This window comes from Delphinapterus leucas, unplaced genomic scaffold (assembly GCF_059928025.1).
Source record: "Delphinapterus leucas isolate spDelLeu-1000000601 "Yukka" unplaced genomic scaffold, BTC_Dleu_Yukka2 spDelLeu_asBTCV2_sq25, whole genome shotgun sequence".
Classification (NCBI taxonomy): domain Eukaryota; kingdom Metazoa; phylum Chordata; class Mammalia; order Artiodactyla; family Monodontidae; genus Delphinapterus; species Delphinapterus leucas.
In genome coordinates, this window is record NW_028322234.1 from 1,442,812 (window position 1) to 1,466,666 (window position 23,855).

General features: G+C 39.7%; 1 protein-coding gene across 6 annotated transcripts in view; it reads left to right on the forward strand.

Moving 5' to 3' along the window:
* LOC149744010 (BRCA1-A complex subunit RAP80) overlaps positions 1-23,855 on the forward strand; it is a 137,205-nt gene that overhangs the window by 63,885 nt on the left and 49,465 nt on the right. For 4 of the 6 annotated variants that reach the window (XM_089905129.1, XM_089905130.1, XM_089905131.1 and 1 more), the window contains exons 4-8: positions 10,485-10,609; positions 11,344-11,449; positions 11,752-12,488; positions 19,276-19,340; positions 22,182-22,258. In XM_089905129.1, the coding sequence (XP_089761255.1) occupies positions 10,485-10,609; positions 11,344-11,449; positions 11,752-12,488; positions 19,276-19,340; positions 22,182-22,258 (1,110 nt within the window). The remainder of the gene's footprint in view (positions 1-10,484; positions 10,610-11,343; positions 11,450-11,751; positions 12,489-19,275; positions 19,341-22,181; positions 22,259-23,855) is intronic. The other 2 variants (XM_089905132.1, XM_089905133.1) reach the window with 2 other exon arrangements.

The following is a 23,855-nucleotide window of genomic DNA, read 5'->3' on the forward strand; positions in this document are numbered from 1 at the left end:
TAGCATCTTTAGGATTCTCTATGTATAGTATCATGTCATCTGCAAACAGTGACAGTTTTACTTCTTCTTTTCCAATTTGGATTCCTTTTATTTCTTTTTCTTCTCTGATTGCTGTAACTAAAACTTCCAAAACTATGTTGAATAATAGTGGTGAGAGTGGGCAACCTTGTTTTGTTCCTGATCCTAGAGGAAATGGTTTCAGTTTTTCACCATTGAGAATGATGTTTGCTGTGGGTTTGTCATATATGGCCTTCATTATGTTGAGGTAGGTTTCCCCTATGCCTGCTTTCTGGATAGTTTTTATCATAAATGGGTGTTGAATTTTGTCAAAAGCTTTTTCTGCATCTCTTGAGATGATCATATAGGTTTTCTCCTTCAATTTGTTAATATGGTTTATCACATGGATTGATTTGCATGTATTGAAGAATCCTTGCATCCCTGGGGTAAACCCCACTTGATCATGGTGTATGATCCTTTTAATGTGCTGTTGGGTTCTGTTGGCTAGTATTTTGTTGAGGAGTTTTGCATCTGTGTTCATCAGAGATATTGGGCTGTAGTTTTCTTTTTTTGTGACATCGTTGTCTTGTTTTGGTATCAGGGTGATGGTGGCCTCATAGAATGAGTTTGGGAGTGTTCCTCCCTCTGCTGTATTTTGGAAGAGTTTGAGAAGGATAGGTGTTAGCTCTTCTCTAAATATTTGGTAGAATTGGCCTGTGAAGCCATCTGGTCCTGGGCTTTCGTTTGTTGCAAGATTTTTAATCACAGTTTTAATTTTAGTGCTTGTGATTGGTCTGTTTATATTTTCTATTTCTTCTTGGTTCAGTCTCGGAAGGTTGTGCTTTTCTAAGAATTTGTCCATGTCTTCCAGGTTGTCCATGTTATTGGCATAGAGTTGCTTGTAGAAATCTCTCATGATCCTTTGTATTTCTGCCGTGTCAGTTGTTACTTCTCCTTTTTCATTTCTAATTCTGTTGATGTGAGTCTTTTCCCTTTTTTCTTGGTGAGTCTGGCTAATGGTTTATCAATTTTGTTTATCTTCTCAAAGAACCAGCTTTTAGTTTTATTGATCTTTGCAATTGTTTCCTTCATTTCTTTTTAATTTATTTCTGATCTGATCTTTATGATTTCTTTCCTTCTGCTAACTCCGGGGTTTTTTTTGTTCTTCTTTTCTAATTGCTTTAGGTATAGGATTAGGTTGTTTGAGATTTTTCTTGTTTCTTGAGGTAGGTTTGTAATGCTATAAATTTCCCTCTTAGAACTGCTTTTGCTGCATCCCATAGGTTTTGGGTCGTTGTGTTTTCCTTGTCATTTGTTTCTAGGTATTTTTTGATTTCCTCTTTGATTTCCTCAGTGATCTATTAGTTACCTAATAGCATATTGTTCAGCCTCCGTGTGTTTGTATTTTTTACAGATTTTTTTTCCTATAATTGATATCTAGTCTTATAGCGTTGTAGTGGGAAAAGATACTTCATAGGATTTCAATTTTCTTAAATTTACCAAGGCTTGATTTGTGACTCAAGATATGATCTATCCTGGAGAATGTTCCACAAACAGTTGAGAATAAAGTGTATTCTGTTGTTTTTGGATGGAACGTCCTATAAATATCAATTAAGTTCATCTTTTTTTGTTTTTTTATATATATATATATATTAGTAATACAGTTTTAATGTTATTTATTTTTTATTTATTTATTGTTGGCTGTGTTGGGTCTTGGTTTCTGTACGAGGGCTTTCTCTAGTTGCGGCGAGTGGGGGCCACTCTTCATCGTAGTGCGCGGGCCTCTCACTGTCGCGGCCTCTCTTGTTGCAGAGCACAGGCTCCAGACACGCAGGCTCAGTAGTTGTGGCTCACGGGCCCAGTTGCTCCACGGCATGTGGGATCTTCCCAAACCAGGGCTTGAACCCATGTCCCCTGCATTGGCAGGCAGATTCTTAACCACTGCACCACCAGGGAAGCCCTAGTTCATCTTGTTTAATGTGTCGTTTAAAGCTTGTGTTTCCTTATTTATTTTCATTTTGGATGATCTGTCCATTGGTGAAAGTGGGGTGTTACAGTCCCCTACTATTATTGTGTTAGTCGATTTCCCCTTTTATGGCTATTAGCATTTGCCTTATGTATTGAGGTGCTTATATGTTGGGTGCATAAATATTTACAGTTGTTATATCTTCTTCTTGGATTGATCCTTTGATCATTTTGTAGTGTCTATAATCTTTATTTTTAAGTCTATTTTGTCTGATATGAGACTTTCTACTCCAGCTTTCTTTTTTTTTTTTTTTGCGGTACATGGGCCTCTCACTGTTGTGCCCTCTCCCGTTGCGGAGCACAGGCTCCGGACGCGCAGGCTCAGCAGCCATGGCTCACGGGCCCAGCCGCTCCACAGCATGTGGGATCTTCCTGGACCGGGGCACGAACCCGTGTCCCCTGCATCGGCAGGTGGACTGTCAACCACTTCACCAGCAGGGAAGCCCCTCCAGCTTTCTTTTGATTTCCATTTGCATGGAATATCTTTTTCCATCCCCTCACTTGCAGTCTGTATGTGAACTGGGTCTGAATTGGGTCTAGGTCTGAATTGGGTCTCTTGTAGACACCATATGTACTGGTCTTGTTTTTGTATCCATTCAGCCAGTCTGTTTGTTTTGTTTGGAGCATTTTAGCCATTTACATTTAAGGTAATTATCAATATACATGTTCCTGTTACTGTTTTTGTAATTGTTTTGGGTTTGTTTTTGTAGGTCTTTTCTTTCTCTTGTATTACCTGCCTAGAGAAGTTCCTTTAGCATTTGTTGTAAAGCTGGTTTGGTGGTGCTGAATTCTCTTAACTTTTGCTTATCTGTAAAGGTTTTAATTTCTCCATCAAATCTGAATGAGATCCTTGCTGGGTAGAGTAATCTTGGTTGTAGGTTTTTCCCTTTCATCACTTTAAATATGTCCTCCCACTCCCTTCTGGCTTGCAGAGTTTCTGCTGAAAAATCAGTTGTTAACTTTATGGGGATTCAGTTGTACGTTATGTGTTGCTTTTCCTTTGCTGCTTTCAATATTTTTTCTTTTTATTTAATTTTTGATAGTTTAATTAGTATGTGTCTTAGTGTGTTTCCCTTTGGATTTATCCTGTATGGTACTCTCTGTGCTTCCTGTACTTGATTGACTGTTTCCTTTCCCATGTTAGAGAAGTTTTCGACTATAATCTCTTCAAACGTTTTCTCAGACCCTTTCTTTTTCTCTTCTTCTTCTGGGACCCCTATAATTCGAATGTTGGTGTGTTTAATGTTGTCCCAGAGGTCTCTGAAACTGTCCTCAATTCTTTTCATTCTTTTTCCTTTATTCTGCTCCCTGGCAGTTATTTCCACCATTTTATCTTCCAGCTCACTTATCTGTTCTTCTGCCTCAGTTATTCTGTTATTGATTCCTTCTAGAGTATTTTTAATTTCAGTAATTGTGTTGTTCATCACTGTTTGTTTGCTCTTTAGCACTTCTAGGGCCTTGTTAAATGTTTCTTGTATTTTCTCCATTCTGGTTCTGAGATTTTGGATCATCTTTACTATCATTACTCTAAATTCTTTTTCAGGTAGGTTGCCCATTTCATCTCCATTTATTTGGTCTTGTAGGTTTTTACCTTGCTCCTTTGTCTGTAACATATATTTTTTGTCTTTTTTTTTAAATTTATTTTTTGATGCGTGGTGCTGTATTCCTGTCTTACAGATTATTTGGCCTGAGACGTGTAGCACTGGGGTTTGCAGACAGTTTGATAGAGCTGGGTCTTGGTGCTGAGATGAGGAACTCTGGTAGGCCTCGCTCGGATTGATATTCCTTGGGGTCTGAGGTTCTCTGTTAGTCCAGCAGTTTGCATTCGGAACTCACACCACAGGAGCTTGTGTTTGACCTCCGGCCTGGGAACCAAGAAACTGCAAGCTTCGTGATGCAATTAAAAAAAGGAAGAAAGAAAGAAAAAAAAGGAGCAGTACAATGTCAAAGAATAAAAAACAAAATGAAATCAGAAAGATAAAAAATATATTAGAAAAAATAAAACTATAATTGAAACAACTGCAACAAGGTGAAATAAAACCACAGCAAAAACAAGAAAAGAGAAAGGGGGGGTGGGACAGCGAGCCAAAAGGAGAGATCACTAGCAAAGTATAAAGAATAAAAGTTAGAAAAATAAAAGATTTATTAGGAAAAATAGAAATATAAAAGAATCAACAGGGAATCAGCAAGGTAAAACAGAACCTCAATGTAAAAGAGGGATAAAGAAAAAAAAAAAGGCCTAGGCTATGGGGGCGGAGTTTAGGTAGGGCGTGGAACTTAGGTGGGGGCAGGGTTTAGGGTGGGGTGGGTCCTAAGCGGGTGGGGGGGTGATGTTTGAGCATGGGGCGGGGCCTCTGCTTAGGACCTGCACAGAAGAGGAGAGGCAGCACCTTGAGAGGAGGGCCTCTGGAGTGTGGGGTTCCGGAGTTTGGAGGTAGGGCCCTGAGTGAGGGTGTGTGAGTGGGGTTTAGGCCCAGCTCTTTGGAGGGAGTCTCTGAGTGTAGAGGTAGGGCCCTGGGTGGGGGTGTAAGGGTGGGGTTTGGGCTCTGCGCAGCAGAAGGGAGGCTCTGAGGCCAGAGGATTAGGCCTGGGAGACCAACAGGCTTCCTGGTGCCTAAGTGGACAGGGAAAGCACTGGCCTGGTTCCCTTCCGTTCCTTTGTGCCCCTCCCCCACTGTCTCCCCCAGGGTCTCCCCTGTTGCCCCTCAACTCCTAACCATGGGTGGATCCTGCTGGGTGTAGGAACTCCTTCCCTCCCCCAGCCACCCCTTGGGGTGCTGTCCCGGAGGTCCGGCCTTTACGTTTGCTCCCCCTTACCTCCTTCCCACTCCCTCAGGACCCACCCAGCTGGAGGAGGCCTAGGTGGGCAGAGGATCAGGTCCAGGATCTCAACAGATTCCTGGAGGGTCCAAGTGCGCAGGGGAAACCTGGCCACGCTCCTTTTTGATCCTCTGCCCTCCCAGTGGTTCCCCAATTTATCCCTTCCCCTCCCCCAGCTGCCCCTCAGGGGCACCATTCCCGTCTGGCCTCCACTTCTCCTCCCCCTTCACTCTCCCAAGCCTCACGTCCTACCCGATCACTGGGGTTTCCTCCTGTCCCCTTAGGTGTCTGTGGTCCCCCAGGGGTGCCAGGTAGGTGCCCTAGTTGTGAGGAGTTGCGAATTATGCTGCCTCCTACTACGCTGTCTTGACTCCGCCCCACCAGACTTTATCATTTTTGTATGTCTTCATGATTAGTATTTTGATAACAACATCTGAGTTTCTTGAGTTAACATGCTATAATGTACTTAACCATGGCCTTGTTTTTACGTATCTAAGTAAGTTAAGTCACCTTATAGGTTATAGGGTAATGAACATATTTTTGTGTAACACTTTTCTTCTTTTCAGTGATTGTTCAGGATAAATTCCCAGAAGTGGTATCACTTTGTTTGAGAAAGCACATCTGTACGGGTTATGACACAGTGCCTTGATTATTTCAAAAGTGTTTTATAAATTTACATTGTAACTGGCCATATATAGATATGTCAGCTTTACCATAGTTGCAGAGCTGTATCTGTTTTGGAAAAGGAAGTTCTTAGGAAAAGATTAGGGCAGGAAAATAATTTATCTTTTGTTGTTGTTGTTATATGGAATGTTCTCTTTCAGCCATTTTGAACAACCGCAAATTATTCAGGTTCTCTCTGTCTAGTTTTGTGTTCTGGTTTGTTTGGATTGTTAACAGCCTGTTTGCACATCTCAGTGGGAGGCTAACCTGAATGTTGGGAGATGTTAATCATCATAAATTATGACCAGCATAATCAGCTTCACACAAATTGTGTAGTACTTTGTGTTTAGAATCAGCAGAATCATTTGATAAGCTGAGTCAAGCCAATTCAGTTAGAGAGTCTAAGGTTGACACTTGCTGACATTTTCCTTTAAGGAGCATGCCTCCTGGGTGGTATTCCAGTTTGTTTCTCTCTTTCTTCTAATGGTTGGGTTCTTATTACAGTAGAGAGGTCAGGTAAAATGTGTCCTAGTCAGCAGTGATGTTTATCGGACTTTATTCTCAGATCATGGTTATATAAAAAATAAGAGACAGTAACTAGTGAATGAGTGTCCTTTTTTTAAAAAATAAATTTTATTTATTTATTTATTTATTTATTTATTTATTTATTTATGGCTGTGTTGGGTCTTCGTTGCTGCACGGGCTTTTCTCTGGTTGTGGCAAGTGGGGGCTACTCTTTTTTGTGGTGCGCAGGCTTCTCATCGTGGTGGCTTCTCTTGTTGCGGAGCACGGGCTCTAGGTGCACGGGTTTCAGTAGTTGTGGGTCGCGGGCTCTAGAGCACAGGCTCAGTAGTTGTGGCACACAGGCTTAGTTGCTCTGGCATGTGGGATCTTCCTGGACCAGGGCTTGAACTCGTGTCACCTGCATCGGCAGGCAGATTCTTACCACTGCACCACCAGGGAAGTCCCAGGTCCTTTTAAAAAAATTTTTTTTTTCTCTCTGGGTCTTGTCTAAGAAATAGTTGACTACTCCACAATTACAAAGATTTTTCACCTATGTTTTCTTCTAGGACTTTTATAGTTTTAGCTTTTACATTTAGATATATATTCCATTTTGAGTTAATTTTTTGTGTATAGTATGGATTACCAGTTCTAGTACCATTTGCTGAAAAGGACTGTTGATGAAAATCAATTGAAAAATTGATTTGTGGATCTATTTCTGAATTTTCTATTATGTTCCATTAAATGAGCTTGTTGGGATTTTTATTGGGATTGTCTTGAATCTATAAATCAAGTTGGGGAGACTTGATATCTTACTTTCTGAATTAGGTTGCTATTATTTTTTTCTTTATTCTTAGTTAGAATTCACCAGTGATTAATGTCAGATGGCCTTGGGTTTTCTTTATGGAGGGGTTTTTAATTAGAAATTCAAATTGTTTAATAGATGTAAGGCTATTCAGATTTTCTGTTTCTTCTTGTGTCAGTTTTCATAATTTATGTTTTTCAGTGATTTTTTTGTTTGTTTGTTTCAGTTAAGTCAGTGTTTCTCAGTCCTTTTTTCATTACTGTTCCCTGAAGGATCCTTTTTAGACTTTGTTTTCCTAGCCACCTCTGTCCCCATGAAATTTTAATACCACAGATAATGCTATATATCCTGTTTATGTACTGACTTATATATCCATTTTTTATGTGTAAAGAGAGTAAGATTTTTTTGGACTTCCGAGAACCAGTTTTTGTCTACTTGGGGATGATATCATGCCTATTGAGAATGAATGATCTGGTTTGTCAAATTTATTGGCATAAAATTGTCCACAATATTCCCTTATTATCCTTTTCATGAGTGTAGAATCTGTAGTATTACATCCCCTCTTTTATTGTTGTGTTGTTGACTTACATGTTTTCTTTTTCTCCTTCATCAGTTTAATTAGAGTTTTATAAATTTTATTGACCTTTTAATGCAATCAATTTTTGGTATTAATTTTTTTTTTTATCCTGAAGCTTTTTTTAAAAATTTATTTATTTATTTATTTACTTAATTTTGGCTGCATTGGGTCTCCTTTTTTGTGCACAGGCTTTGTCTAGTTGTGGTGAGCAGGGGCTACTCTTCACTGTGGTGTGTGGGCATCTCATTGCGGTGGCTTCTCATTACAGAGCATGGGCTCTAGGCATGTGGACTTCAGTAGTTGTGGTGAGTGGGTTCAGTAGTTGTGGTGAGCGGGTTCAGTAGTTGTGGCTCGTGTGCTCTAGAGCACAGGCTTAGTAGCTGTGGTGCACAGGTTTTGGTGCTCCGCGGCATGTGGGATCTTCCCAGAGCAGGGTTGAACCCGTGTCCTCTGCATTGGCAGGTGGAATCTTAACCACTGCACTGCCAGGGAAATCCCTAAATTTTTTTTTCTTTTTTTAAATTTATTTTTGGCTGCATTGGGTCTTCCTTGCTGCGCGCGGGCTTTCTCTAGTTGTGGTGAGCAGGGGCTACTCATTGTGGTGGCTTCTCTTGTTGCAGAGCACGGGCTCTAGGCGCATGGGCTTCAGTAGTTGCAGCGTGGGGGCTCAGTAGTTGTGGCGTGCGGGCTCAGTAGTTGCAGCTCGTGGGCTCTAGAGCGCAGTCTCAGTTGTGGTGCATGGGCTTAGTTGCTCCGTGGCATGTGGGATCTTCCCGGCCCAGGGATTGTACTGGTGTCCCCTGCATTGGCAGGTGGATTCTTAATCACTGTGCCACCAGGGAAGTCCCTTTTTTTCTTTATTGTATGCCATCTTCTATTTCATTGATTTCTGCTCTTTATATTTCTTTCTTTCTTCTTACTCTGGGTGAATTTCACTCTTCATTTTTTGGTTTTTTAAAGAAGAAAGCTTGGATCTCTGACTTTAAACTTTTCTTCTTTTCTAATATGATCATGTATAGCTATACGTTTCCCTGTAAACATTGTGTTAGGTACCTTCCACAAATTTTGATATGTTATGCTTTCATTCTCATTAAGGTCACTTCAGATTCATTTGGGTGAATTTTTTATGTGGAGATTCAATTTTAGGGATCCCTCATCCTTATTGATTTTATTTTACTTTTTAAAAATAGGTTTAACCTTTACCTGGTTAAGTCAAGGATATACAAAAAGGTATATGCAGAGAAATGTCACTCCCTCCCTACCCCTTCCACTTTTTGCCCAACTACCTATATATAACCACGTGCATTAGTTTCTAATTTTTCCTTCCTGTGTCAGTCTTTGCAAAAAGTAGCATACTGTATACTCTTTTGTGTTTTTTTTTTAACTTATTACCGTATCTTTGAAATCATTCTGTTCCCAGACCATAGATACCTTCCTTATTCTTCTTTACAGTTTTATGTATGTATACCTGAGTTTATTCAAGCAATGTCCTATTGTAGTCATGTGGACTCTGGTGTTTTGCAAATTCAAACAGTGTTGCAGTGAAAAATATAGTGCCTATTTACTTTTTTAAAAAATTGGAAATATTTCATTAGAGTAAATTGCTAGAATTGGGATTGCTGTTTCATATATGTAGTTTGTTAGACATTGCCAAAATCCTCTCCATAGGTAATATACAAAATGGCAATATTCTTATTTTTTTTATATTGGAGTAAAATTGCTTTATAATGTTGTGTTAGTTTCTGCTGTACAATGAAGTGAATCAGCTATATGTATATGTACATCCCCTCCCCCTTGGACCTCCCTCCCATCCCCACCCCCCACCCCCCTCATCTAGGTTGTCACAGAGCACCGAGCTGAGCTCCCTGTGCTATACAGCAGGTTCCCACTAGCTATGTATTTTACACATGGTAGTGTATTTATGTCAAACCTAATCTCTCCATCCCACTGTCTCCTACCCCCCGTGTCCACATGTCCGTTCTCTACATCTACATCTCTGTTTCTGCCCTGCAAATAAGTTTACCTGTACTGTTTTTCTAGATTGCACATATATGTGTTAATATACGATATATGTTTTTCTCTTTCTGGCTTACCTCACTCTGTATGACAGACTCTAAAATGGCAATATTCTAATTCTGTCATTTCTATTTATTAGCTGGAATAATTCTTTAAAGAGAAACTTCTTTTCACCTGGTTGGTTACCCAGTAGTATAGCTTGTGTTGGAAGAGTAGAACAAAAGCTTGATTCTCTATCCTTTTATTTACCAGTTTTCAGAATAGTTGATTCACTAATATTCTTCAACAGTGACCAGTTAGTTGTTTTTTTTTTAAGTACTATTATGAACTCATAGATTTAGACATATTTAGTGTGTTTTAATTCATTGCATTCATTATCCTTATTGATGTTCCAGTGGTCCCATTTTTAGCCAGTGAGAACCTTTTTAAGTTGGCTCATGAGTTCTTTTGATATGACCCTAGTTATATCGGATAGATTCATTGCTCACAGATATGATAGATATTCTGGTTCATCTTCTACATTTCATGCTGCAGACTTGGAATCAACTATTTCTCTCCGAGGTAACCCAGTTGCTTTTAATGGGAAATGGTGTTTGGAGATGAAATTCTGGTCGTTAGAAATGTTCTTTTCTACTGGGTAAATCAGAGGATTCTGAAGAGTAAAATTATTCTAGTTAAATGTTGAGCTTGAAGCAAATATGTATAAAGTGATATGTAGCAAAAAGCCCTGGAGTGGGAGTTAGTTCCTCTTATTTATTCATTCACCAGATATTTATTGAATATCTACCAGGTGCCAGGTACTCTTTTCTTGTGCTGGAGATACAACAGTGAACAAAAATAGGCAGAAACTCTGCCTTCATGGGAGTTCACAGTCTAGTTAACCCAGGATTCTTGTAACTGCTGCTACTGATCTTTGCCAGCACCTTACCTTTTGGGGCTTTCCTCATTTGTAAAATTATAAAATTGTACTAAATGGTCTGTAGTGTCTCTGCTTGAAAAGTTTAATAATTTTGTTTCTTGTCTACGTGCTGATTCAATGTTTGTGGTGTCCTTCTCTCTCTTTTCCCGATCTTCTTACAGAAATGACAGAAGAAGAACAGTTTGCTTTGGCTGTCAAAATGAGTGAACAGGAAGCTAGGGAGGTGAACAGCCAGGAGGAGGAAGAAGAGGAGCTCTTGAGGAAAGCCATTGCTGAAAGCCTGAATGTAAATATGCTATGTGGAAAAAGTTGGTGAGGATTCATCAGCAATAGTTTTTTATTTCTGCAGTGTTATGGCTGCATTAGGAACTAGTTATAGTAGTTCATACGGTTTTCAAGTAACAGATATTTCCCATAATAATTTTTAAGTCTGTGTTGAATTGTTGATGAACTCAATTTGAAGTGTTTTGTTAATTCTGTATGAAAGTTTTCCACCTCAGAGATTTTCAGTCCATAGCTTAAGAGAACCATAGTAGTTGGCAGCTTCTGAAAAGAGTTATTGAGTGTCAAGAAACCAAAAGGGAGCAAGATAAGCAAGATAGATAAAACTCCCTTGTTTTGTGGGGAGAGCAAAGGGAATGAGAACCAGAGGTGGGTTATGGAGAGAAAAAATGAGCAGTCTTAAAAATTTTTCAAATAATATTTAATTGTGATTTGAATATGTGTAATTGAAATTATTTTAAATGTGAAAGATATTTGCCAGTGGCAGGTCGTGAGCCATCCTTTATGCCATTCACCTCTCTATATTAGAAAAGGGTTTAATATAGTGTTCTAGTATAGCACTTTGCACATAGTAGGAATGCAGTACATGTTGTGGAATTCATTTGAATTGAGCATCTACGTTTTGGAGAGGAGAATCTCTTAGGGACCGTGGACTCCCCTTCTTGTCCTTTCCTGTGACCCTTCCTGTATAGCTATCTTAATAATAAACCTGGTCTGGTGTGGGATCACTTGTTTCAGAGTTGCCGGCCTTCTGATGCTTCTGCTACCAGATCTCGACCTCTGGCCGCTGGACCATCTTCACAGTCCCACCAAGAGAAAACCACAGACTCTGGGACCACTGAAGGCATGTCTCCCTGTTCTGGCTCCTTCTCATCAAGTATAACCATATAACAGGGATATCATGCTGAGAGTAGATATACAGAAATGTCCAGAATCCCTTTGGTGGTATTAAAGAGGTTAAATCAGAAAGTAGTTGAGATCTCACTAATATCCAGCATACTTTTATCTCCAAGGAAAAGCCAACTTTTGGTTAAACCCAAAGGAGAGCCTTTTTTTACCCACTTTATGTAATTCTTGATAACTTACCAAGCCCTCTTAATAAAAAATGGTTTGTCCTTAGCCCTACTTTTTCTCAAATACCTACAGGCATATGGCAGCTGGTACCTCCATCACTGTTTAAAGGCTCACATATCAGTCAGGGAAACGAGTCTGAGGAAAGAGAGGAGCCTTGGGACCGCACTGCAAACACTGAAGAGGAGCCGGTCTCTGGCAGCTCAGGAAGCTGGGACCAGTCAAGCCAGCCAGTGTTTGAGAATGAGAACGTTAAATGTTTTGACAGATGTACTGGCCGCTTGGCTGAGCGCACACAGTGTGGGAAGCCACAGGAAAGTACTGGGAAGGGTTGTGCTTTTCACAAAGCTGCCCAGGGTAGGGGGGACACATCTAGGCACTGTTTGCCTACCCCAGCAGATGCCAAAGGTCTCCAGGACATTGGGGGCGCTGTGCACTACTTCTGGGGTGTTCCATTCTGCCCTGCTGGAGTAGACCCTAACCAATATACCAAGGTCATTCTCTGCCAGTTGGAGGTTTATCAAAAGAGCCTGAAAATGGCTCAGAGGCAGCTCTTAAAAAAAAAGGGGTTTGGGGAACCAGTGTTACCTAGACCTCCTTCTCTGATCCAGAATGAATGGGGCCAAGGAGATCAGGCTAGTGAAAAAAATGAACGCATCTCAGAAGATATGGGAGATGAAGACAAAGAGGAGAGGCAGGAGTCTAGGGCATCTGTCTGGCACTCAAAAACCAAGGATTTCCAAGAAAGCCCAATTAAAAGCTTGAAAGAGAAACTTTTGTTGGAGGAAGAACCAACAACCAGTCATGGTCAGGTAAGGGTCAGTGATGCTGTAATTAAGGATGATTAAAGAAAGGATTATTTTAGCTATCTGTTCTTTTTGTGTTTTTGCCCCCCTGATTTTTAAAGTAGCATATGCTCACTGTGGAAAATTAGGAAAGTACAGAAGAGTGTAAAGAAGAAAAAATTGCCCATAATCCCAGCACTAAGAGGCAACCATTATTATTTCTGTGCATATAAAAATACCATTTTCTTTTTAATTTTTCAACAAAATGAAGACTCTTCTGTGTAAACTTTGTTCCTTTCCCCTATTTAATAGCTTATCTTTGATCTTTTCCTATTATGTATACTTGAAAACATTATTCTATCAGATGGATATGTCATAAATTTATTTTTTGTTTTAAAATATGTATATCTAAAAAGTTAAGTTTTTGAATAGGTAATAATGTTCAACTGGCTCAAAATTCAAAAAGCTATAAATAAAAAGTTTGTCTCCTATCCCCATCCCCAGCCAACCAGTTCCCCTCCCTGGAGTCAACATTTATTACTAGTTTCTAGTGTATCCTTCCAAGATATTTCATGTAGTACAAGCAAATGTGTATACATATTCTTTTCCTCACATTTTACACAGCTGATAGCATATTCCACATTATTCTGCACGTTGCTTTTTTCATTTACTATCTCTGTGAGATCATTCTATAATAGTACCTAAAAATTTTCTTCTTTTTGGGTGGGGGTGAGGGGACTGTGTAATATGTCATGTATGGATGAGTTTATCTAGTGCCCCTATTGGTGGACATTTAGGTCGTTTCCAAAATAGTAGTCACAAACACTACTGCAGTGATTATCACTCTTTTTTTTTTTTAATTGGAAGAGGATTATTACTCTTGTGCATAAGATGTTTCATCTACATGGGAGATTTTGTAGGATAACTTCTTGTTGATATAATTGGTGGATCAAAGTATATATATATTTACAATTTTGCTAGCTGTTCGTAAATTGCCTTCTGTAGAGGTTGTATGAGTACCAGCTTCCCCATACCCATACCAGTACAGTATTATCAGGACTGTACTGCCAGTCTGAGAGATGAAACATAGTATCGCAGTCTTTTTTGGCTGTGTTGGGTCTTCATTGCTGCGCACGGGCTTTCTCTAGTTGTAGCGAGTGGGGGCTACTCTTTGTTGTGGTGCGTGGGTTTCTCACTGCTGTGGCTTCTCTTGTTGTGGAGCACAGGCTCTAGGCACATGGGCTCAGTAGTTGCGGCACGTGGGCCCTAGAGCATGCGGGCTTCAGTAGTTGTGGCGTGAGGGCTCAGTAGTTGTGGCTCGTGGGCTCTAGAGTGCAGGCTCAGTAGTTGCGGTGCCTGGGCTTAGTTGCTCCGTGGCATGTGGGATCTTCCCAGAGGGATCGAACCCATGTCCCCTGCATTGGCAGGCGGATTCTTAACCACTGCTCCATCAGGGAAGTCCCACAATGCAGTCTTAATTTGCACTTTTCTCCTGTGTAGTTGAGACCCATTTGTATTTCCTTTTCTGTCTGTTTAGATCTTATGGGCATTTTTCTTTTACCATAGTCTTTTTCTTAGTGGTTTGTAGGCACCCTTTATGTATTAGGGGAAGTGGTCCTTTGTGTTAGGAAATGCAGATAGTTTTCCAGTTTATTTTTTCCCTCACATAATGGTGTATTTCTGATTTTGCTTGTGGTGATTTTCAGTAATTTACTGAAAACAATTCCCTGTTTGGGGACATTTAGGTTGCCTTTTAAGTCTTTTTCTGAGATATCTAGATAATATTATATAGATGTATAGGTTGTATATGTAATAGAGTAAGCTTATATTCTATCTTTTCTGTTTTTTCTCTAAGTATTATAAAAACAATCATATAATTACGAATTCTTTATAAACTAATTTTCAAGAGTATTCTGTTTTATTACTTTACTATTTTCTGTCACTGTTTCTGTTATTGGACTCTTGAGTTTTTGGTTTTGTTTTGCTAATATCCTGTTCTGTCTCTTTTATGATAAGGGTTCAAGATATGGTAGCTATGAGAAATTTCATAGCATTGTGTAGAGAGCATGGATTTGGAGTTTGAATTTTGACTTCAGTGTTTTAGTGACTCTGCCTTTGAGAAAGCCACTTAGCCTCTGAATCTCAGTTTAAAAACATCTGTAAACATCTGTAAAATGGGAGTAGTAATTCATATCTTTCAGTAGTTTTAATGATTAAAGTGAATTATGTGAATGTCTAGTATAATGCTTAGGAGATTATAGCCACTCAGTAAATGGTAGTTTTCTCTAAGGGACCAGAAGGTTATTCATTGAGAATATGTATGGGAATTATTCTTCCCTAACAACCTTTTTCATTCACATTCTAGAAACATAGCTACGTGGGAGGAGAAAACATTTTTCTTAACAGTTCTTCTAGTGACTTGCCTCTTTTCCAAAGTAAAGTTAGGTTATGCTTATAACATTTTATTTATTCATTGTGATTCAGAGATACTTCCTCTTTTTTTTTTTTTCTTTGCGGTACGCGGGCCTCTCACTGTTGTGGCCTCTCCCGTTGCGGAGCACAGGCTCCGGACGCGCAGGCTCAGCGGCCATGGCTCAGCTCCGCGGTATGTGGGATCTTCCCAGACCAGGGCACGAACCCATGTCCCCTGCATCTGCAGGCGGACTCTCAACCACTGTGCCACCAGGGAAGCCCGATACTTCCTCTTAAAAGAATAAAGTAACTCCACAGAGTGAACACTTAATGATTTACTGTAATTCAAGTCATTAGCTTGAAAGATCCCAGGGGCCAGAGTTCTAGAGCATAGACTTGTGTCAGGTTCTGAGGTTTGAAAGCAGTGCCTTTAGAATAGGCTGGAAGTGGTTAGAACCTAGTGGCTGGCCTTATTAGGTTGAAGTTCTCTAACTTCATGAACAGGCCACCAAATACTACACATGGTATTATTAATTGGTACTGTTTGGCTATAACAAACTAAATCAAGCTAGCTTAATTAAAAAGAGGACTTCATCATAAGGAAATAGGGTACCTCATAAATTCTAAAACAGAATGGTAAACCAAGCCTGGATAAGGCACTAGGTCTGGAAGATTCGTCTGTATCTCGTAGTTATATTGTGTCTGCTTCATTTTCCTCCCTGCAAACTGGCTTACTTTGCTTCTCTGTTTCACGTGGTAGGTGGAAGATATTGATCCTACAGTTCCCAAAGTTTAAATACAGGTTACAGGAGATTTATTCTTTCCCAGTTCCAACTTCAAACTTCTAGGAAATGACTTATGGCCCATTTAGAACTAGTAGCCGTCCCCAGCCCAGTTGTCTGTGGCCCAAAGCGGGTATGTTCCAAATTGTACAAATGGCTGTGAGCCTGTGCGAGGGGTGAGGAACAGTCCTCAGTAAAAGGAGACCAGGTAGACAACCTAGTAAATATTCAGTTTAGTCATTAACATTATTTTTAGAAATCACTTAGAACTATTGAAAAATGCAAAAAAGTGTAAAGAACAAAGTATCCACAGTCCTACCATCCAGTGATGTATTCCTTCATCTTTTTTTCTATGCCTATTTTTTTGTATGGTTTATATCATATTACTGTATTTTTATATTTTTAAGTTAACATTATGTAAACTTTCTTATGATGTTAAAATTATAGATCTCATTTTTAATTACTATAATATTTTGGCTTATAAGTTTATGGTAATATTTAAATCATTTTCCTATTGCTGGGTATTTCAGTTTTGTGATTAACATCTTTCTAAGTAAAACTTTTATTTATTTAAGATTAGTGTCTTTAGAGATAGGGAGCCAGAAAAATGCTGGGTTAAAGAGTTAGGAACATAAAAAAAAAAGACCTGCTATTTACTGCTAAATTGCTTTTAAGAAAGATTGTTCAAATTTTTACACTCTTTCCTTCCAGCAATGTATGAGAATGCCTAGTTCACTGCAGCCTTGCTGATGTAGAATAGCGTCTTTAAAAAAACAAAACAGAGAAATCAACTTAACTAATTTTATAGGCAAATAATGAAAGTCTTGCAATTGTAATTTCTTGTCTTATCTTGGTCTTTTGCTTTCAGGAACTGTGCGTAGAAAGAGTTTGTGTTTGTTAAACATTTTCTATTGATTATGGCTTTGCTGGAACTGCCCACATTTGAGACACCTTGGTTGATAGAGATAGCAAGAGAGTCCCAGAAATAGGGACTCAGAGAAACATTCACCCTGGGGCAAATTGCTTAGGTTATAAAAACTTGACATAGACTGAACAGTTTGGATCAGATGATAACTGGTTTCTGGCATCACTGCAATTATAGGGAAGTTGTTAATGAAGATGGAGAGGTCATCTTGATGGCTGTACAGCAGGGAGAGGAGGGTTAGTATATTGATGTGGTCCCTACTTTTTAGGGTCTGATCCTTAATTTTTCAGTCCAGGTACTGGGATTTCTTTCTTAGAAATGACCAGATTCTGTGGGAATGTGAGAACTGACTTTGATTAACCAAATTTCAAGCTGGTATGTGTACCAAATGTCAGTTTATTAATTTATTATGGAAGAGAGACATTTTCATTAACCAGAATACTCAAGCCCACCATCATACCTTTTTCTAGGATGAAGGAATCTGGAAGGCTGAAATAATAATCAGAAAATGGAAGTTTTAAGGGGTGATTCAACTAGTCTTTGGAAAGACCTGATAAGCTACTAGTGCCTGCAGCAGAGGACATTTCTGTGGTGATCAGATGATGTGTCTGTTAACTTTCACTTCCAGACCATGGTATTGAAGACACTGCTTGATTCTGTGTCTTTGGATTTTTCCCTTTTAGATTTGTTGCTAACTATCCCTTTCCATTAACATATTATTTGTTCAGGCAGAGTGCAATGTTTTGATTAGGCCACAGCTTCCTTAGTGAAAGTTACATTCCTGTCATGCTTCTCTGTTCACCTTGATTAGACTTGGATATTCTAATCAAATTTTGTCTGCTTGTTTTGCTCTGTTAATTTTCATATTCTGGAAGAACCTTACTTTACCCGTGTTTAGATTACTGCCATTGAGGTATAAGTTTAGGAATTAAAAATGGTTTATTGAAATGAAGACAGTCTTGGGATTCTATGTTGAAATGGTTAGGAAGAAAATTATTTGACTAAACAACATAGCTGTAGTGGTTAGAGCATGGATTTTGGAGTCAGAAAGGCCCAGGCTCCACTTTGAACAGCTCTGTGATTTTGGGAAGATTATTTAACCTGTCAAAGTTTCACTTTCCTCATTTCTAAAATACATTAATAGCTTCTACCTCAGAAGGTTCTTGTGAAGGTTAAAGGAGATAATACATGTAAAGGGATTAGCATAGGCCTGGCACATAATAGGTGTACAATAATTTTTTTTAAAAATTACACTGGGAAAAAGGAAGAGATATGTTTAGCCTGAGGTAGAGGTGGAGGTATCTCATAACTTATTAATCAGTACCTTGTTTGCTTCTGAAGCCAAAGGCTTAGTTGGCTAGTCATTCTAACAAGGTAAAATTCTGTTAAACGGACACCAGGTGTCAGTATTTACCTTTTTTTTTGAGATAGAAATAAAACTGTTTTGTCACCACTGAGTTCACACAGTCAGGTGAAGTATTTATTTCTGTTGTGTTTTAGTCCTTTTGACAGTTTTGTTCAGCCCTCATTTGTCATAATGACTACATTCCCAATCATTGTACAGCTTTATCTTCCCTTTGACTGAAGGCTCATCTAGGCTATTCCTGTTTTTAGTATATTTCATCATTTACCTGAGTGGTATAGAGGTGCCTAACTCATTTAGGTTATTTATATCCTGTTAGGAGACCCTGAAAATTTCAGCCAGTAGCTTTACATCTATTGGAATAAGCCTCACAGCCCAGGCACTTCCTCAGAAGTACCCGTAAGGCAGCAGTAGCTACTTTTTCCACACTCTGCTGTGCACCTACATTTAATGCGTTAACATTTGCACCGACTCTGCTATTTTTTTTTTTTTTTTTTTTGCGGTACGTGGGCCTCTCACTGTTGTGGCCTCTCCCGTTGCGGAGCACAGGCTCCGGACGCGCAGGCTCAGCAGCCATGGCTCACGGGCCTAGCCACTCCACGGCATGTGGGATCTTCCCGGACCGGGACACGAACCCGTGTCCCCTACATCGGCAGGCGGACTCTCAACCACTGCGCCACCAGGGAAACCCCCAACTCTACTATTAATCAAAGAAAATAATTTTTTTTCTTAGCCAGTCCCTATTTGTTACGTTTCTTAAAAGATATCTTTGTGGCCACATATTAAAACCATAGTGGCAGATTTTTAGCAAAAGGAATCTTTGTAACCCTTTCTTTTGGATAGCCTATGTTATGGCTTGGTTGTGCAAGAGAGACTTCTTTCCACTGAGAACTGAACTTTTCTCTGTATCTCTTCCTTCCACAACAAAAGCTTCATAGTTGCTTTTCTGAAATCATAATTCATTTGACTCACCAATTAATATTTATACGTCTTGCATTTTACACAGTGCATCATATATATTATCTTGTTTAATTCTCACAGTAACACTCTGTGAGGCAATTGTTAATACTATTTTAAGATGAGGAAGCAGATTCAGATGTGACTTACCCAAGATTACAAAGTTAACAGCTGATTCACCCATGATTTAAATTCCAGTGTTCTGACTCCACAGGATATGTTCTTTTTATTTAAACTCACTGACTTTTGTAAAATGTTTTATTCTTATTACTAATTGCTGAGTGATAATGTTGAACAATTAAATTTTTTTTTGAAAGGAAGAGAAACCAGTTCATCTGTGCCTATATATTTAGGATGTTACATATTTCTTTGCAGTCTTCCCAAGGGCTGTTCGTTGAAGAAACTTCTGAAGAAGGAAATTCTGTACCTGCCCCACAGAGGTAAAATTATATGTCATTATGGGTCTGAATTCTCCTCTGATAGTACCAGAATAAAAGAGATGAACCACATGAGTGACACTGTATTGGAACAGCTTTCCCAGGGACCTTTTGGCTCTTTTATACATACAGCCTAGGAGAAATCATTATCTCCCAGTTCTCAAATATGCATCTTATAGAAGTCTAGAATATTAGGATGGGAGAGATCTTAGAGGTTTACTTGTCTAATCCAACGGTCTTGGCACAAATTCCATCTGTACTATTCCTGAAAAGTGGTTACATCCTGTTACTCTCTCTCTCTCTTTTTTTTTTTTGCGGTATGTGGGCCTCTCACTGCCGTGGCCTCTCCCGTTGCGGAGCACAGCCTCTGGACGTGCAGGCCCAGTGGCCATGGCTCACGGGCCCAGCCGCTCTGCGGCATGTGGGATCTTCCCGGACCGGGGCATGAACCTGTGTCCCCTGCATCGGCAGGCGGACTCTCAACCACTGCGCCACCAGGGAAGCCCCATCCTGCTACTCTCTTAACTAACTATACTAGCTTCCTATGCCAATAAGAAGGGCTCTAGACTGATTTCTTCATGGTCCTTCTAGTCCTTTCTCCCTTTGTTCCCTCTGCTTATGCTTATTTTATCTGCATATCTAAACCATACACATCTTTTAAGTCTGCTCTTAAGATTTGCATTCTCTTTGAAGCTTTTATATTTTTCAGGCCACACAGAACCTGTATCACCCTCACTCCCTGTCCTATGCCACTTTTAATCTGATTTTGTCTCATCTTTCCTTAAATGGTTGTATTTGTATTACCTCCTCAGTTATTCTTGATGGTTTGATTGCTGGGGTTACCTTCTTAAATCTTCTCACTTTAATAATATGTAGAGGTTGATTGGTTACAAACTACACTTATTGACTAGATCAGGCTTCCAATTACTTTTCCCTTTTATTGGTAGTTGACCTTTGAGGATTACTCAAGAGCTTAATTTTGTGTTAACTGACCTTCATCTCCCAAACAGAAGTTGAGACCCAATTGCCATTTGTCATTTTGTAATTTAGTTGGTGTTCTTAGGCTTTTGGTTAAGTTGATAGTACTAGGTATTTCTTCCTGAGCTAAAGAATATGGCTGTGGTTTGATTCTCCTGCTGTTAAGACAGTTTTGGAAGTGGTTTTAACCAGAGTAGGCCTTCTGCTTCCTGCAGGCCACTCTGCTTTGTTGTGGTGAGCCTTCTGCAGAGCAGATGTAGGTTTTAATAAATGATTATACGCCTTGTCACCAGGAGAGAGTTGGAATTGCAGGCAATGCGGTTTGACTTCAAATTGATTAGCCCATTTTATAAATGTCAGCAAATTGTTTTGTGATGGACCCTTTGAATAGAGCTCTAATGTTACGTGCCGAATAAACTGTCTCTGGCTTAGGTTTATAACAAATGCTCTGAGGTGTTTTATTTAGAGGGAGAAATCACTTGTGGTCTCCTATCAGGATTTAGTTATTTATCATGTATCAGTGGTGGTTATTCTCTCTTCTTTGTGGTTCTTGGTTGATGTGAGGATTTGTGTGGGTTTTTTTGTTCTTTTTGTTTGTTTGTTTGTTTGTTTTGCGGTATGCGGGCCTCTCACTGTTGTGGCCACTCCCGTTGAGGAGCACAGGCTCTGGATGTGCAGGCTCAGCGGCCATGGCTCACGGGCCTAGCCGCTCCGCGGCATGGGGGATCTTCCTGGACCGGGGCACAAACCCGTGTCCCCTGCATCGGCAGGCAGACTCTCAACCACTGCGCCACCAGGGAAGCCCGAGGATTTGTGATTTTAAGCGTTCTCTTGCATACTTGATCAGACTAATCGTAAAGCTCTGTGAAGCATGACGGGACTAGCTCAGATGCTCGGATCTCTCAGCCATGTGTTCCTATGTCAGGAAGAGATTGCACTCCATGAATAGGCAGGGTAAACCAGAACGTTGCATGAGGGGTGCCATTCATAATTATGTTTTTCTCAGAAGAGATATTCAACTTGATTGGGCAGATTTTTAAAAAAAATAAATTTATTTATTTATTTTTGGCTGTGTTGGGTCTTTGTTTCTGTGCGAGGGCTTTCTCTAGTTGTGGCAAGCGGGGGCCACTCCTCATCACGGTGCGGGGGCCACTCTTCATCGCGGTGTACGGGCCTCTCACTGTCGCAGCCTCCCTTGTTGGGAGCACAGGCTCCAGATGCGCAGGCTCAGTAGTTGTGGCTCACGGGCCCAGTTGCTCCACAGCATGTGGGATCTTCCCAGACCAGGGCTCGAACCTGTGTCCCCTGCATTGGCAGGCAGATTCTCAACCACTGCGCCACTAGGGAAGCCCCGGTTGGGCAGATTTTTGTTGTAGGGCAGTTTGGAATTGTATCTTGTTTTGTTGCTTGGAGAGCCATATCTTGAGATAAAGAGGAAATTTAACTGCAAGGTGAGGGGAAAGCTATTGTGTTGTCAGAAGAATCTTCATATCTTCTCTTATGAGTTTACGAATCTCTAGCTTTCAGAAGGGTGAGATGGAGGCTATAAAACACTTTTGACGTCCTTCTATTAGAGTGGATTTTTTTGTCTGATAGTCCTTACCCTTCAGCCTTCCTTTGTGAAGACTTCAAAAGGGGGTTCTTTTCATTCAGTGATTTCACTGGAACCAAAGTTGTAAGCATATTTATTTTCCCTGTTTTTGGCTTGGAGTTTTCACTACTGATTCCTTGCTTCCCTGTTGTGCTTTTGTGGTATTGGACAGCAGATATCAGATTACCTGTGGCTTTGTGAATGACCATTGCTTTTGGCCCCATGTTCTGATTTATTTTACTGGGAATTCACTGGGGGTTTGGTTCTTTTTTCAGCATTGCTACTTTGAACAGTAAGAGAAGCTCAGTCCTTATGCCAGAGAGTTCTGCAGAGGAAATCACTGTGTGTCCTGGTAAGTACCCCACTGTGATTTTACTAGTTTCTGATCCCTAGCTATCTACCTTTTTGTGCCTTTTAATTTTTCTGACTTGTCCAGCCCACTCTCAGGAGGTTTACGTGTGATTGATTTGTGTGTGTGTCTCTCCACACACACACACACACACACACACACACACACATTTTTGATGGACATTGGCTCTGCTTCTCACCTTTTCTCTTCTTAGAGATAGTTTAGTTTAAAATTAACATGGCTCTTTTGTTTGCTTGTTTGCATACTAGCCTCATCAGAGATGGCAGCAAAGCATTAGGAATAGCATTTAACTCTACATTGAGAGCCAAGAGGACTTTATGTTTTGGTTTATGAGTTCTCAAAGTGGGTTGTCCTCAAATCTGCCTGTCATTAAGAGTTTTTTACCCTGAGGCTTTTACTAGTTAGTTTTACATTGCCATTCATGGGGTCTATTGCATAGGGAGTCCAGAAATTGAATTTTGTGCACAGTTCTGTCACTGACTTATTTTTAATCTCAGAACAGATACTTAACCTGGTTAAGTATCATACTTTGCTTTTTGTTAACAGTGGTGATGAGAAGACACATGTATCAATACTTTAAGGTATGAGAGAGATGTTCATTGAAAGTTGCACATGAATAGTTTTTGATACACAAAATAATTTAAAATGAACTAAAATATCCATTATCTAAGAGAACTCTTGAGTTGAATCATTGTATAATATGAAGAATTATTTTGTGATTATGAACCACTACTTTCTAAGGAATTTGTTTTAGCTTCTATATATATTTTTGGCTTTTCTTAAGAGTGGGGCCTAATATATTATCAGTAACCGTATTCATATGAGATTAAGGAACTTCCTCTTAATGTTTAAATTCTTTGGGCAGCAAGTGTTGGACAAATGTTACCATAAGTCATATCTAGTTTTCCCTTAGGTTGCGTATAACCTGTCGGGGTCAGAGAGACTCGTAGTTTTCTTGTTTTGGTTTCTTTCAAGTTTTTTTTTCTACAGAGACTCATTTAGTTTACACATTAGTCTAGGAAAGTCCTGTAACTATTTTTAAACAATTGGCAGCATATTGTAAAGGTCTTTCTGTACTTACTTTTAAAGTTTAACTGTTGTTTTTATTGAAAGTGGTTTCTTAATTCATTTGAAATTTATTTAGATTGCTGCCTAATGATACTCACCAAGAGACCCCTCTACCAATTGCTATGATTTTGGCAGGAGCTGTCAGGAATGCTGTGTTACTTTTGTGAAAGGATAGCATTACTCCCTCTCCATCTGGGACTGCTGACTTATGCCATCCTGCTGGGAAGTCACCCAGTAAGTTTAGGATGATGGCATGTGACATCACCCTGGGATCTTGCAGGAGGAACCTGCAAATACAATTGAAATCCTTAATGAGAGAAAAGTTAATGAAAAGTAAGCCCTTCATCACTGCGGTTAGATAATTTTTGTGATCGTGACTTGCTGTCATTAGCCTGCTAATTAAGTCCAACTGTTTGCTGATATAAACCACTTCTAAATGAGATCACAAAAGGTTTCCCTAACATTACTGCTCCTTTTGCTAAGAAGGTGTAACTACTTCTCCATGGAGTCA